The sequence below is a fragment of the Carcharhinus amblyrhynchos genome, chromosome 8, assembly GCF_965287045.1.
Source record: "Carcharhinus amblyrhynchos chromosome 8, sCarAmb.v2.hapA, whole genome shotgun sequence".
In the NCBI taxonomy this organism is placed as follows: Eukaryota; Metazoa; Chordata; class Chondrichthyes; order Carcharhiniformes; family Carcharhinidae; genus Carcharhinus; species Carcharhinus amblyrhynchos.
The window spans coordinates 98986431-99002874 of NC_137331.1; the positions used below are offsets into that span (position 1 = coordinate 98986431).

Sequence of the window (16444 nt, forward strand, 5' to 3'; positions counted from 1 at the left end):
TAGTGTTGAATTGCCTGTATGGAATGAAGTTTGTAGAGCTAGAAAGACATTTGCCCAGAATAATATTTACAGGCAATAAAAAGTACTCTCGCTAAGCCCGTGATAGACAGTAGGGCGAGCTGTGTGCAATAGTTTTGGAGCAACTTTATAACTGTGTCTGAGTAACAGTCTGTCATTAAATGGCCATCAAGTATATTTTGCAGCAGTAACTCACTCACTTGGCATGAATACAACCGCAGTGTCTCCTCCAAGCAGGTGTTAGCAGAAGTTCATTGCACTCTTAGGATGGAAAACCAAACAGGGTCTGTCTCACGTACCTATGGGGAAACTGGATTTTATCCAGTTTCCCCATAGGTTCCAGTGGTTCTTGCTGAACCATTTAGGAATCAACAGTGCTTTTAGGTTGAGGTGGCCAGCAGAGAGAGTCCTGCAAAGTTAGAACTGACAACAGTATGGGGTTGAGATGTCTTTTTTCACTTTACACTCTTCCAGGGGATTCCCATGAATCTGACATGCATTAATAAATGGCTGTCTGACTCATCCATGGATAATACTGCTTCTGTGGCTTATTAAACAAAAGTGCAAGGAAAAATATCAGCTATGTTGGTTAGTTAAGCATTGGAAACATTGCCAAATTGAAAGGGAGCCAAAGAAAATGGAAAGTTGGGTTGTAGTAGTAAATCTAAGGAGGCTTTGGACACAAAAAAAAACACATTGGTGTGATCACACTTGGAGTGCAGCAAGTAGCCTTATCCATTGTTCTTCAGAAACATTTCAGAGGGTTTCAAAGAATGACAATACAAATAGGACATGGGGCTGAAATTTCCCTGTCTCCTTCATTCATAGACCCATTGGATCCAGGCACATCGTGCCATGGACTTGGTGTTATTCCCATGAATTATTTTTTCCATGTGTCTAACAATTCGTATCTAGATTGCACCCCAGTGGACCGATGAGATTCATTTCTGTTTTCATGTCAAAAATTACACTTAGCCAAATTTTGGGAAGATTCCAGCCCTTATGTCTTCCTCACAACTTACTTTCCTACTTATCTTTGTGTCATCAGCAAATTTAGTAACCATCCCATCAATCCCTTCGTCCAAGTCATTTATAGCCCCAGCACTGACCCCTGTGGCACACCACTTCTTCACTCAAAGGGTGGTGAATCTCTGGAATTCTCTGCCCGTTGAAGTGGTGGAGGCTGCCTCGCTAAATATTTTTAAGATGCAGGTTGATGGGTTTTTGATAAGAGAGGGGATTAAGGGTTATGGGGAGAGGGCAGGAATGTGGAACTGAGCCACGACAGATCAGCCATGATCTTATTGAATGGCGGGGCAGGCTCGAAGGGCTAGATGGCCTACCCCTGCTCCTATTTCTTATGTTCCTATGTTCTTATGTACCACTCGTTACATCTTGACAACCTGAAAACATTTATGCCTACTCTGCTTCCTGTTAAGTTTAAAAGTTAATGTTTATTTATTAGTTATAAGTAGGCTTACATTCACACTGTAATGAAGTTATTGTGAAAATTCCCTAGTCGCCACCGCTGGTGCCTGTTCGGATCACTGAGGGAGAATTTAGCATGGCCAATTCACCTAACCTAGTCTCCTCTCCATGCCAACATATTATCCTCTTATACTTTGAGTTTTGATTTTCTCCAAATAAGCTTTGATGTGACACTTTATCAAATGCCTTCTGGAAGTCTGAGTATAGTACATCCACCAACAACACATGTTACTCCCACAAAAATCTCCAATAAGTTTTTTAAACATGACTTCCCTTCCACAAAACCATGTTAATCTGCCTGATTAACTTGAACTTATCCTGCTTTAACTTCTTTAATAATAGCTTCTAACATTTTCCCTATGACAAATGTTAAGCTAACTGCCCCACAGTTTCCCACTTTCTTCTAAGGGGAGATGTTTAGATTCTCTCTTGTTGGAGATGGTCATTGTCTGGCACTTGCATGGTACATACTACTTGCCATTTAATAGTTCAAGCCTGAACGTTGTTCAGATCTTGCTGCATTTGGACATGGGCTGCTTTGGTATCTGAGGAGTTGTGAATAGTGTGGAATATTATGGAGTCAGGTACGAACATCACCACTTCTGATATATGATGGAGGGAAGGTTATAGATGAAATAGCTGAAGATATTAAATGGCTTTACATACTCACAACAGACCGTTACTAATTCTCTGGTCAATGTTTAAAATTGTTCAATTTTACTTTTATTTTTGCTGTCTTCTTTTTCTATTGGAGATAGAAAGCCATTTTGGAGTAACATTTCTTGGCTTCTCTCTGGAATATCACTCACTTTCATTCCTCAGACGTGAGGCTTGACAATACACAAGTGATGTTTCTGGAGGGCCAGTGAAGGAAGCTGAGAGTTATTTATATTTTTGATTATTGACCATGTATACTAACGAGTTAAATTATATACATCCAGGGCTGCCACAAACTCCTGTTCATAATTACTCAATCATACTGATCTGAGTGCCGATCTTTACTGGGTGTGTCCAATGGGGGAATCAGTGGGAGGCAGTGGCACAGTGATATTGTCGCTGGACGAGTAATCCAGAGACCCATGGCAATGCTCTGAGGATCTGGATTCAAATCCCACTACAGCGGAAAGTGGAATTTGAATTAAAAAAAAATCTGGAATTAAAAGTCAAATGACGACAATGAAACCATTGTGGATTGTCAGGAAAAACCCATCTAGTTCACTAATGTCGTTTAGGGAAGGAAATCTGCTGTCCTTACCTAACCTGGCCTACGTGTGACTCCAGACCCACAGTAATGTGGTTGTCTCTTAACTGCCCTCTGAAATACTCAAACCAGCCACTCAGTTCAAGGTTAATTATGGATGGGCAAAAAATGTTGGCCCAGCGTGCAAAGCTCACATCCCAGGAATGTTTTTTTTAAAAAATCAGGCTTATGATAAATTGCACTGTAGCAAGAAAGTGTATTAGACTAACAGGAGGTAGCAACCAATGAAAATTAACAATCAAACACCAGCCTTTCTTGGGTTGCAATATAGAATCGAACAACCCTTTGAATGTAACTAAATTATTGTTAAATTTCAGGACCAATCCTATCAATGTATTCTTAAATAAGCTATTGCAAATTCAAATCAAAGTTCTCCTCCTTTTCCACCTGTTAGGTCCAAGCAGGTGTGAACTTCTGAAAAACCAAGTGATACGCCAGGAAGTGGGGTTAGGATACATCCCAGTTTGTGAGGAGATTGATGCTTCCTTCTCAGCCGTACAATGTGATCAGGACGAAGGGAGGTGTTGGTGTGTCTTTAACAATGGGGAAGCAATCCCTGAAACACAAGTCAACACAACAACTGGATCAAAACCTGCTTGCAAACGTAAGTCACCAGAATCTCCTGGAGAGATGGAGAGCATCCAGTGAAGGTGTAGTAGTACTATAATGGAGGATGAGCCAATGGTGGTCACAGAAAACAGCTAATGAGGCTATGGTAGGCCGTCTACGGCATTTAACATGATAATCGCCTCATCATCCTTCAAAATTCTCCATTCTCAATCATCCTCAAGAACGTTCCTGATGTTGGGAGAGTCCAGAACGAGGTGTCATAGTTGAAGGCTAAGGGGTAAACCTTTTAGGACTGAGGTGAGAAGAAATGTCTTCACCCAGAGAATAGCTGAAGACAAAATGTTGTGTGATTTCAAGAAGAAATTAGATACAGCCCTGGGGGTTAAAGGGACAAAGGGATATGTAAAAAAGATGGGATCAAGATATTGAATTTGATGATCAGCCATGACCAAAATGAATGGCAGAGCAGTCTTGAAGGGCCAAATGGCTTCTATTTTCTATGTTTCTGTGGATAGGATGTCATTTAATCGATTCCATTCTTAAATATCTATTGGGAACCCATGGATCACCTGCAGTGGGTTTCTCACTCCACTCCCGCAGTTTCCTCTGGTGGGCTCCCACATTTCCTAAACACCTTGATAAAGATAGGACAACTAGTCATAAGTTATGCATAAATTAAAAACTTGCCTGCCAACGGAATCAATGGACTATCGGCTGGGTCGCTGTACTTCCCATGATGTGTCCTGCTGTGAAAAATCCTGGCTACAGTCTTGTGACGGGGGTTGGAAGGGCAAGTAACAGATGTTGATTCAGAATTTTCTTTGGCTCCTGCAGACTGGAGCACAGCACAATATCCTGTGAAAATAGAAGCAAACTGAATGGCAGAGAAGGATGGACAGTGAGAATTAAAGTGGCACAGAAGTAGAAATAAACAAGGAGAGCAGGCTGCAAAAGGAAGCGTAATCCCTGGCTATGTCTGCATAATTAAGAGTGAAACGAGGCAAGGACATTTCCAGTCAAGTTGGGCATCAAAATAGAAGCATTGGAGGGACTTTATGTCATCCACTTTGTCAAAGACTGATGACGTATTGAGAAGGACGAACAGTGATAGCGCACCACGGTCTTTATAACCTTTGACTAGGGATGTTACAATGCCATGGTAGGGATGGAAATCTGATTAGAGTAGTTCAAACATAAACACATCGGAAAGACAGGTATAAGTGATAGCACATCCAAGGAATTTGAATAGGAAAGTGGGGTTGGAGATTGAATAGTAGTGTGCAAAGACAGAGTAGACAAATGTGTTTCTTTCTTGAGGAGGAATTATTGCGACAGGGTTAAAAAGGAGGCAGAGACTATAGCTAGCTAACCAGGAAGGGAAGCTTTGTAGAACAACATCCTTTGGTCAAATGGTGGAATTTTTATGAAAGATGAGATTGACATACAGAATTTAATGTTTAATATTGACTCAGAGTGTTGATGCAAAAGCAATGGAGCAAAATATATGACAAAAGGAAGTAAAGAATTTTAAATCTGACTATGTGCCCCATGCACAACATTTGGTGGACTTGTACAAGTGACACATTTTATAAACCTCATGGAAGTGTTGGATAAATGCTTACCTATGGTTGATTTTTTTGATATAATCCTGTCCATAATGGACCTGAAGGGCCTTAATCTACAAATGATGGCACAATATCTTATATTTATTAGAGAAATTTGAGGCTGAGTACATGGCAATCCAAAGAATCCAAATCAAAAAAATTTACCAATTGCAGTGTTTGCATTGTTTATGAAGACAGAATATTTGTGTAGAATTCTGAGAAGGTTCTCTTCATCTTCCATTATAACTTCAGTAAATACCTTGATGGAGCAGCACCATCATTGTGAGAAATAGAGAGATCTCTCTGAGAAAGTTTACCTCATCTTTTCACTGATCAAAGTAGAAATGTGATTTTTTTTTGTTGAATAAAAGGTCTAATTATGTGGTTGCCAAGCTCACACTGTTTTGTTTTCCCAGGTCCACAGTGTGCACTGCCCTTCAATGCCCTTGCTGTATCAGATGGCATTATTTTATGTGATGATTTGCCCAGTGATCAGTCTCTGCAGAATTGCCAGCTAAAATGTCGTCAAGGCTATCATAGTGCATTTGATGGGGGAAGGTTTGTTTGTAACACCCAGAGCGGTATGTGGATGACCAAATTCCCACATCCAAAGGCCTGTCAGAGTAAGTACCCTTGGGTTTGCCTTCAAACATCTAGTGTTTAAACTTCAGAATCTCTCCTAAACATCTCTGTCTCTCCCTCTCACTTTAAAACGTTCCCCTAATAACTCTTAACACTTATACCTTGACATGTTTTGGTTGGCTGTTCTAATGTCAACCTCTTTAGCTTGGTGCCTTTTTTTGTCTGATTATGTTTTTGTGAAGCACTTTGGGACTTTTAACTGATGCTCTTTGTTCCATGTTCACATTGGTTCATTGTGTCAGCATCTTTCCATCTGTGAAAGATGGTGGACATGCAGCAAAATTTTTGGGGGACGGAATAACTTTATACAGTGTGGTTTTGCTGATGGCTGAAAAGATCAATGTGTGAGAGGCAGCTTCTGCTATAAATGCTCTGCTTGTGAAGTGATGCTCAGGTTTCATTGTGGTTTATTGTTTTCAGAGTTGGCATGTGACAAGCCACTCCAACCACTGATCATCATGATAGCATATCCCATTTCATTGATAATGTCGCCACTTTCCTCCGTTATTGCTAGTGTCTCTCATATGCAAAAATCCATGTGTTGGGTCTCCACATCATGCTTTCAAACATCCATGAAGCAGAGCTTTTAGCATCCTGCTGGTCTTCTGGCTATGACTACCTCGCCGTAGAGAAAATCCTAGTCTTCTTTTCATCCTTTGAATATGCTTGTGCCAGCTATTTGGTGAGGCCAATATATGCAGGATATCTGCCTTTTGAGAACTGCCACATTCATGATTTTTTTGCTGCCCACCAAAACTCCCCACTCTCATCTACTCCGATCATGGTAGCATGCACTGTACTGCACAGTTTCATGGCACCATTTCTGACGGTTCCAGGGAGAAGAATGGAGTGAAACAGGGCTAAGTTCTCGTCCTTACCTTGTTTGGTTTGGCTTCTCTATGATCCTACCCTTTGCCTTCGCTGCCGACATGAAAAAGCTTACTTGTACGCTAAATCAGTCGCCAATCTCTCCAATCTGTCCGAACTGAAAACAGTGAGAAAAATACAGAAGTTTTTGATCAGAGAATTCATCTATGCTGATGAGGCCAAAACTACTTTGTCTGATTTCAGGAAGAAATTAGACATAGCTCTTGAGGCTAAAGGGAGCACGGGATATGGGCAGGCTTTTACGGCCTCACTTGGTCCCGAAACAATAAAATCCCACCCGCGGTCAATGGACCTTTTCACGTTCTAATTCCTGTGGTGGGCGGGATGGTAAAATTCTCACCATTGAATATGATGATCAGCCACGATCAAAATGAATGGCAGAACAGGCTGGAAAGCTGAATGACCTACTCTTGCTTCTGGTTTGTATGTTTCTCTGATCGGTAAGAAGTCTCACAACACCAGGTTAAAGTCTAACAGGGTTTATTTGGCAGCACAAGCTTTCTGAGTCGCAGGCTCCTTCTTTAGGTTTCTATGATGCCATGCTAGTCACTCACACAAAAACTCAGCTATCAAGATACATGGATTGTCTGTCCTGTTGTTGTAACTTATTCTTCCTCACTCTAATTCTGGAGAAAGCTGTGGCTATGGGACAAGATGTCACATCTCCACCCTAAATCACATTAAATAAAACCCCTCTAGAAAGGGTTAGAAAATTTGGTGACCTTGACCACACAGTGAAAGACAATCTGTCTTTTGATGCAGAACTCAATCGACACAGGGCGGAAGCAGTCATGACTTTGGCTGACTTACAAAACATTAAGCTTACTCTAAGGACCCCGATGTTGCCAGGTATCTCAAAATCCTGTTGAATGGTCGTGAAATGTAGATAGTTTACAACTATCAAGAAAGGGAAGCTCAACAGTTTTCCTCTTCACTGTCCATGGTGTGTTCTATACAACCGATGGAAGGACAAAATCACCAATCCAGCAGCCCTCTCAAGGGCAAATCTCTCAAGTATTTTCAGACTTGTCAAGCAGAGGTGTTTCTTTTAGTGGCTCATGCTCTTTTAAGAGAAAGTTCTTGGAGAAAAACAACACCTCAGTGTTTATATCCTCAGTACTGGATAATCAAATTAAGCAAATTGTACATCCCAAGTTAGCACCACAAAAGTATTCAGGGAGCAGCCAGTATTTGTGATTAACACAGATTGTGATGATATGGGTATAATTGTCAAATCCCATTTACTTAAATGCATTCCCATTAATCTCATTATATAGGATATTGTTCCAAAGCATCTATAGAATGTGCCCAATTGGATTATGGCCTTTATCTATTTCAAAAAAATTCTTCATTTCCAAATAATCTCAGCAACTGAAATGTATTGAATGGATATCAAGGGCTGAGTTCTCCCATGGTCCGAATAATTGTGTGCGATAGCAGGCATAGGAGAAGAATTTGACTGGAGGCCAAAAATAGGTTTCAGGCCAGAGTGAATTTTCCAAGGAATCTTCCCGCCATGGCAATCCGCTGGAGATCAGAGTGAAACTGTTTTGCATCCTGCTAATCAGAAAAGCCTAACCAGAATCTTGCACCAGTAGGAAAACACACCAGTGATATATATGTCTGGAAGGGCATGGTGTTCACAAATTGGGACTTATATGAACAATGTCTGGGGCTGCCTCTGGAGATGTGGATAAAGGTCATCAGTAATGCTGGATCCCAGAACACCAAAGCAGTGGGTGGTGGGAGCATCTACAGGTGGATCTTCCAGATTTAGTGTCAATGAGGCATTCCATCTTCCAGCCTTACAGCATTCCTGGAGATCCATCTTTTTTTCAGGAGGTTGATCTTTTTTCTCCAACAGCAGATCCATGATGTTGTGCTTCTTTTCAATAAGGCACCCAGATATGATGGTGGGACTGGCACCACCATGTCTATCCCACCACCAAATACAGCACAAAACCCCCGGGTGCATGATTAGTGAGGTTGGGTCCAGACGATATGGAGTGGCTTCTCATTGGCCTCCACAGTGAGAAACATTCATTATTCCTGTCCCCACCATGGGACTTAATCACGGATGGGAAAATTCCACCCCAAATTTTGCTGGATAATATCTTTCCCAGATGACTATATTTTATGGGGCATCTGGAGGGGAAAAATGAACTAAAATTTTTGATACCATAGAACTGCACATCCAGTCAACTGGTCATGAGACAAAATTGATTGCCAAAGATACAAACTTGAATGATAATGATTCAAAACACAAAAGAAACTTCTTTATACAGAGAGTTGTAAGGTCGTGGAATTCACTTCTAGAGTTAGCTGAGGCAGAACTTTGGCGATAATTGTAATTAGATTTTACTGGTGAATGAACAAACAGAGCTTGAATGAATGTGGGAATAGGGCAAGCAAATTAAATAGAATTCTTTACTTACATAGAAGCTAAATGCTGAAACTGATTGGGCCAAATGGCTTGTTTCCATGTTGTAAATGTTAAAATTAATCCCCCTGGTGGTAGGAATTGTGACTACAATAATGCAACTTATTTCAACAGAAATGTTTGGTACACTGTCCCTTAGTTACAAGAAAATCAAATACGCTATTCCAGTATTATGTTGTTAGATATTCGAGAGTAAGGGGAGGAATAAAATGTGGTTTAGAAAAGTGATTTTAGAAAATGTCCTTATATGAAGATCATGTCTTACCTCATAGAAATCAACCTATTTCAAGTGGCTGAGACCCAAAGACAGTTTCGACTTCTGTTACCATCTGGAAAAACATGCAGCAGTGATTATTCAGGATTATTGAAGGCATTTAACACCTTCATTGCCGATGATCTGAGAGCCAGAGGATTATGTCACATTCAGGTGCTTATATAAAAATATTCTCTTTGTTTATCAATTTTTTCCTTTCTTCTGATGATGTTGCAAAGCATGCAGTTTGTTATAGTTCAGGTCAGAAACTCCAGAGTGTTTTATGAAGCTCGCCTGAAACATAAGTTTTTTACATTGAATTTGGCTAGGATAAGCATGAGATGCTTCACTTCAGGTGTGATTCTAAAGACCCACTAGGAAGCTTTATCAAACAAAGTTTATTTAAGAATATAGTTGACATGTATAGTAAGAAAATGAGTAAGAACATTTATCAATTACAAACAAAAGCAATACAACAACAGCACCAATGTATAATCTTAATGAATATACCTAATGATGCTCCAATTAAAACCAAAATCCAGTAAGCAAAACCCTTCAAACAGATTCATCACTACACAGACTAAATCTCTCATGAAACTGGAATCCACTTCCCTGGGTTGAATGCTGATTTCAAGTGATCTTGAAAATTCAGAGCAGTTTGTAGTTGGATCAGCTCCCAAAACAACAAAACAAAGATTCTCCACTACAGCATGGCAACAAGCCTTTCTTTCAGCTAACTAATAACATTTTCAAAGCAAAACAGAGAGAGAAAGAGACTTCTTTTCCAGCTTACTTCTAAGATGGCCTCTAGAGCTGTAGCCAAAATGAAACTGAAAGCTGAAAGACTTCAGTCACCTGACTTCCATTAGTTCACTTTTCCTTCCAGCAATGACATCCAAGACTGTCTCGGCCTTTTGGCTAAGATCAAGTGTAGTATTGACATGCTGTACTTGATTGAAGTCATTACGTTACATTTTACCTTCATTTGAAGAAATTTTTAAAAGTGGCATCCCGGCCTTTTGGCTAAGATGTAAATGAGATCAAGCCTTGGAGGAGGAGCTGTGCCTGCTCCAATCAGCTTGGATCATGTAGATCAAGCCCAAGACAGGAGGTGAGAGCCCTGTCTTGTCAGCTTGGAACAGGAACGCCTCAACTTGTTGAGACTCTGAATTAGACTTGATTTGATTAAATTGGAATAAAAAATAAAAAATAAAGGTACACTAACATCACAGGTTACAGAAACATTGACAGCCCTTTAGATACCTCACATAGAAACTGTATAGCATTGTTCACTTTGACATTTTAACTTAGCTTTGTCCTTGCACAATGTCTGAACTTTTATATTTTGCAGCACAAATGTCTGGATGATGATCAGCCGTAGAACTTTAATCTGTTTTACCTCTTGTCTAGGCCAAAGCTAGGAACTTTTAACTGCTTCACTACCAAATAGAAGAGCTGGGCTAGTATAACCCTAAGGTCAAGATGAACCTCTGGGCCTGGTGGAAGAAGGGCTATGCTCTGAAGGCCAAAAAGGCCAAAATATGATAATGAGCCTAGCACATAGTTCATTGGGCAAATACAAAAAAGTACAGTTTGAATTTGTTCATTCTCTACCCTGTTTACAACGTAAGAAGCCTCATTACACCAGGTTAAAGACCAACAGATTTATTTAGAATCATGAGCTTTTGGAGATGAAGGAGCAGCGACCCGAAAGCTCATGATTCCAAATAAACTTGTTGGATTTTAACCTAGAGTTGTGAGATTTCTCATTGTGCCCACACCAGTCCAATGCTGACATCTCCACTCCTGTTTACAATGGGTTGTGCAGTGATTATCTTACTGAATTAGGTTTCGATTTAAAAAATGTAAGTCAAATTGCACCATCAAATTGAAAATTTGAACATTGTTATTTAAAAGATTTGGGATTTAAAAAACAACTGGTATGAATAGGAGTGATGGCAAAGCTGTTGATTGTCGTAACGACCCTATTGGTTCACAAATGTTCTTCCTAACCTGGTCTGGCTGAATATGTGACATTGGTCCCGCACCAACCAGGTTGATTCCCAACTGTACTCTGAAATGACCTTGCAAGCTATTCACTTACATTAGGATTACCAGGGGTGGATCTTCTGTGTGCTGCCTAGGCCTTTACTCTGTCCTTACTGGTGCTGCAGCTGACTTGTGTAGTCCTGGGTACATGGTCCTCAAACTGGAAAGGATTTCCATTTCGAGTGATGGCGTTCTTCATCTTTTTGAAATACCTTTCAAAATAAAATCTTTGAAGAAGCATTAAAAAACATCAATTTGAACACAACAGAAAAAAAATGGGAGCTCCCAATATTCCTGTCTCTTTTTAGATGACCGTTCCTGGTGAAACGTTGTTGATTCCAGTCTGTGATGACTCGACTGTGTCGGTTGGATGTTTGAGTGCGGACATTTTAGGTGTAAATGTTACTTGGAAAGTGCAGCTGAGGAATATCCCAGCATCCTTTCTTCCTGACCTGCATGACATAGGTAAGCTACATTGCTTCAGACTTTGTGCACATAATCACACTTGCTGGATGAACATTGCTGAACAATTTTAATATGCCACATGAATTGCATGGGACAATTGATAGCTGCAGATAGTTTCATGCAAGCTATGATTTTGAGGTAAAGGATTTAGCAGTTAAGAGACTTGAATTTTCCAAAGAAGGTGCTACATATGGTGATTTTAAATATAACTATGAAGTATAATAAACTTTAAATTTCCTTTTAAAGTTTTAAAGGGTGGCATGGTGGTGCAGTGGTTAGCATTGCTGCTTCACAGTGCCAGGGACCCGGGTTCAATTCTGGCCTCGGGTGACTGTCCGTGTAAAGTCTGCACATTCTCCCCATGTCTCACCTCCAGGTGCTCCAGTTTCCTCCTACAGTCCAAAAGACATGCTGGTCAGGTGCATTGGCCATGCTAAATTGCCCCTTAGTGTCAGGGGGATTAGCAGGGTAAAATGTTGGGGTTACAGGGATAGGGCCAGGGTGGGATTGCTGTCAGTGCAGGCTGAATGGGCCAAATGGCCTCCTTCCGTACTGTGAGTATTCTATGAATACCTTTTCCCTATTCTTTAATTATTCACCACTGCTTTTCAGATTTTCAACTTAACTGTTGCATTCACTGCATTGTACAATGCATTATTTACTGCATTATTCCCTATGGTTTGTGTTACATTCCTGGGGTGCTGGGATGACAATGATATCTTGGCAAGGTGAGACTTTTGATGGGGATTCTAAATCCATGTGAGATTGGAAAAGGGTTTCAATACATCATCTGATTTCAGTGATTGCTGGCTGTGGTGGGGTTTGAGGGAGCAGGGGTTGGCAATAGCACAATTTCTGGTGGTGCGGTAAATGACGGGCCATAACTTCAGGATTTCTGTGTTAATCTAAGTGTGTGCTCAATTCTGATGTTGTCCATCTTGGGGGGCTAATGATGGCAAACGCCAATAGTTTGCCATTGAAAAACCCCTGCAAGACCTGGGCCCAGGGGCAGAATCATTTGTTTGGAGGTTCCATCTCTCTGGAGCAATGCATTCCAAATTTTACCTAATATAAAATAGAATCAAAATGACAGGATTTCATTTTAAAACTGCAAATATGGCAAAGAGAAATAAGAAATTAAAACATATGTGAATACTTAAAAGTTAAATAGAAAACGGAAGATGCACAGCATAGGGTGATCTTTCATCGGACCTGTCTCCTGAAAAGTTGCATCTTAAATGGTGATCAGCCTCCACTTTCAAAAGTTGACTAATATTTTTTTGGGCAGGATTAATGTAACCTCCTGCGGTGGGAAACATGGCAGCCCATTGCAGGAGAAACCGCATGACAGATTCCCTGCAGTGGGACAACTTCCTGTGTTAACATATGGAAATGGGAAAGGGTTCTGGGGAAACTCCCTTGCTTCTGGTAGGTTGTCCATTTAGCCTCATTATTGAGTCAATTGACACCAAGTATCCCTGCCTTTTGGAATTTAGTGGGGCTCAGGAATTACATGTGAGTGGACCAGCTTTTCTGTTAGCTTGCAGGTGCAGCAGGTGGTCAGGAAGGCGAATGGGATGCTGGCCTTCATAGCGGGGGGGATTGAATATAAAAGTAGGGAGGTCTTGCTGCAGCTGTATAGGGCATTGGTGAGGCCGCAGCTGGAGTACTGTGTGCAGTTTTGGGCGCCGCACCTGCGCAAGGATATTTTGGCCCTGGAGGGAGTGCAGAGGAGGTTTACTAGGCTGATACCGGAGTTGAGGGGATTGAGCTATGAGGAGAGGCTGAATAAACTAGGCTTGTACTCGTTAGAGTTTAGAAGAATGAGGGGAGATCTCATTGAGACGTATAAGATGATGAATGGGATGGATAGGATAGAGGTGGAGAGACTCTTCCCGCTCAAAAAAGACAGTAGGACTAGGGGGCACAGCCTCAAGATAAAGGGGAGGCGGTTTAGAACGGAGTTGAGGAGGAACTTCTTCACTCAAAGGGTGGTGAATCTCTGGAATTCTCTGCCCGTTGAAGTGGTGGAGGCTGCCTCGCTAAATATTTTTAAGAAGCGGGTTGATGGGTTTTTGATAAGAGAAGGGATTAAGGGTTATGGGGAGAGGGCGGGAAAGTGGAACTGAGCCACGACAGATCAGCCATGATCTTATTGAATGGCGGGGCAGGCTCGAAGGGCTAGATGGCCTACTCCTGCTCCTATTTCTTATGTTCTTATGTTCTTATGTTTCTCAAAGACCACCAGACAAGTTCTGTCAGTTTTGTCTGTAATCTTATGAGAGGGTGATTAATTAATCTTCATTAATCTATTTCAAAGATACTTAGTGCGCAGCCTAGGGAAGAGGGATGGATATAGAAGACCAATCCCTTACATCCCCCCCTCCCGCAACTGCACTTCCTTCTCCCTTTATTCACTTCCCATCCTCATTTGCCTGAGTTCTAGGGATCGCTGATGAAGACCTTGGAGCGCTACTGGCAGCAGCCAGCATTCCATCTGATTTACAATAGACTATTAATCCAGAAACTCAGCTAATGTTCTGGGCACCTGGGTTCAAATCCTGTCGTGGCAGATGATGGAATTTGTATTCAGTAAAAGATACTTGGAATTAAGAATCTACTAATGACCATGAAATCATTGTCAATTTGTGGAAAAACCCATCTGATTCACTGATGTCCTTGAGGGAAGGAAACCTGCTGTTCTTACCTGGTCTGGCCTACATGTGATTCCAGATCCACAGCGATGTGGTTGACACTCAACTGCCCTCGGTCAATTAATGCTGGCCAGTCAGCGACGCCAATATCCCATAAATTAACTAAAAAAAATAAAAATCACTGGCCAGTTAAGTGCCTGACGAGACCACAAAGGTTTCCTTCCAGTTGTGCAATCAGTGGGCTGGATCCCCCCTTCCCTCCCCTCATTCCATTAGTTACATTGAATTCTGTCCCTCGTGTTCTGAAAGTGCTCAGCTATGCCGTGGTATTGTGCCAGCTAATTTCTTTCATGTGTTTACATTAGACAACCAGATTTGTCAGACTTTACTGTCTGAGCCTGTTCCTGATCTCATTGAACATCAGCACATATGCACTCGCTGACAGGAACAAAGTCAAAGCCACCTGTGATGGATAACATTTCCCTATTTCTATCCTGAGCACCCTTACTGCTGTCAAGTTAATTCAAGATGTGGAGATGCCGGCGTTGAACTGGGGTAAACACAGTAAGAAGTCTCACGACACCAGGTTAAAGTCCAACAGGTTTATTTGGTAGTAAACGCCACTGTGACGTTTACTACCAAATAAACCTGTTGGACTTTAACCTGGTGTTGTGAGACTTCTTACTAAGTTAATTCAACACAGACCAGGAATTTGTCCTGCTGCTCCCCTAGTCTGTGCGACTCTGTCCACATCCCAGGATCTTACAACACAGGAAGGACATCATGAGTGTACTCACTCTTTGAAAGAGTTAACTAATTATTTTCCCCCATTCTCGTGCTTTTTCTCAATAACCCAGTAAATTTTCCAATTCAGGTATATATCCTATTTAAGGTTCTTATTAAATCTGCTTCTAGCACCCTTTCAGGAAGTGTGTTCAAGATAACAATTTGCTACATGTACAAAAAAAAGGTTTATCTCCATTGTCTCCTCTTCGCTTCTTTTGCCAGTGACCTTCAATCTGCGTCCTTCATGCTTAGTGACCAACCTGGCAATTGGTACTTTTAGTTCAAGAGGCTACACTACCTCGGTTTTTCATTTTAATCACATCTTGAATCAAGGCAACATAATTATAAAAGCAAATTAGCAAAGCAGGCAATCAAAGATTTCAATCTCCTCAATTAATTGTATAATTTGTTGTTCCTGATGACAATCAGTGAATCTAAATATTTGCCTTGCATTAAGTGGGAAGCAGACTACCACGGCCCTAGATTGTGAGTTGTTCCGATCTGGAATGGATGGGAACTGGTCCAAGTTTTTGCTTCCAACAGGAAATTGGATATGAGCTGGAAAAGGAAAAATGTGCAGGGTTATGGGGAAAGAACCGGGGACTAATTAGATATGGCTTTTCAAAGGCACAGTGGGCAAATGAGCTGTATGGACAATTATAACAGCAAAGACTTCTGTAAATATTGACAATTTTATTTTTTTTAATCCACAGAGAAAGCTCTGTTGGGGGAGGGGCTAATTCAACGTTTTACTGAACTGATTACCAGCGGAAACTACCACCTCTTTCTGAATTCCAAACAGTTTCCAGCCTTCAGCGATTTTCCCACAGGCAAAAGCCAGGACTTCCCACCCTCAGTTCACCTTGGGTGCACATCTGGCTACATAAGGGTTTCAGACACTCAGAGAGGTGGTGACGATGCTGGTGGGTGCGGTAAGTATTAAAGCCTTTGAAGTAACTCCTTGCAGCAACTAAGTCTCTGGAAAGTTAAAAAATTTTCAGATGGAGAGACCCCTGCCCTTCAGAGACTGCTAGGGGATCTTTCACATGTGTGCGAGATCAGCCATGATCGAAATGAATGGCAGAACAGGCTCGAAGGGCCAAATGGCCTACTATTTTGTACGTTTTTATGAAAATATGGGAATGGAACATAGCAAAAGAATGGGTGACACCCTAATTCTTCAGTAGCACATGAATGCTATGCGTTTTTCTTCCACCTTTTGTCCAATTCCAACCTAATCCGATGGACAAAATCTCTTCACTTTTCCCAATATGGCGGAGCTTGCAGGAATTAAATCATGAACTGGAAAGTGGCCATTTGGCCCTT

General features: G+C 41.2%; 1 protein-coding gene across 1 annotated transcript in view; it reads left to right on the forward strand.

Moving 5' to 3' along the window:
- Nucleotides 1-16444, forward strand: part of tg (thyroglobulin) — a 364697-nt gene that overhangs the window by 69622 nt on the left and 278631 nt on the right. Inside the window, exons 16-20 of the mRNA XM_080193545.1 lie at nt 3162-3371; nt 5358-5564; nt 9184-9338; nt 11522-11678; nt 15832-16050. Coding sequence (XP_080049671.1) covers nt 3162-3371; nt 5358-5564; nt 9184-9338; nt 11522-11678; nt 15832-16050 — 948 coding nt within the window. The remainder of the gene's footprint in view (nt 1-3161; nt 3372-5357; nt 5565-9183; nt 9339-11521; nt 11679-15831; nt 16051-16444) is intronic.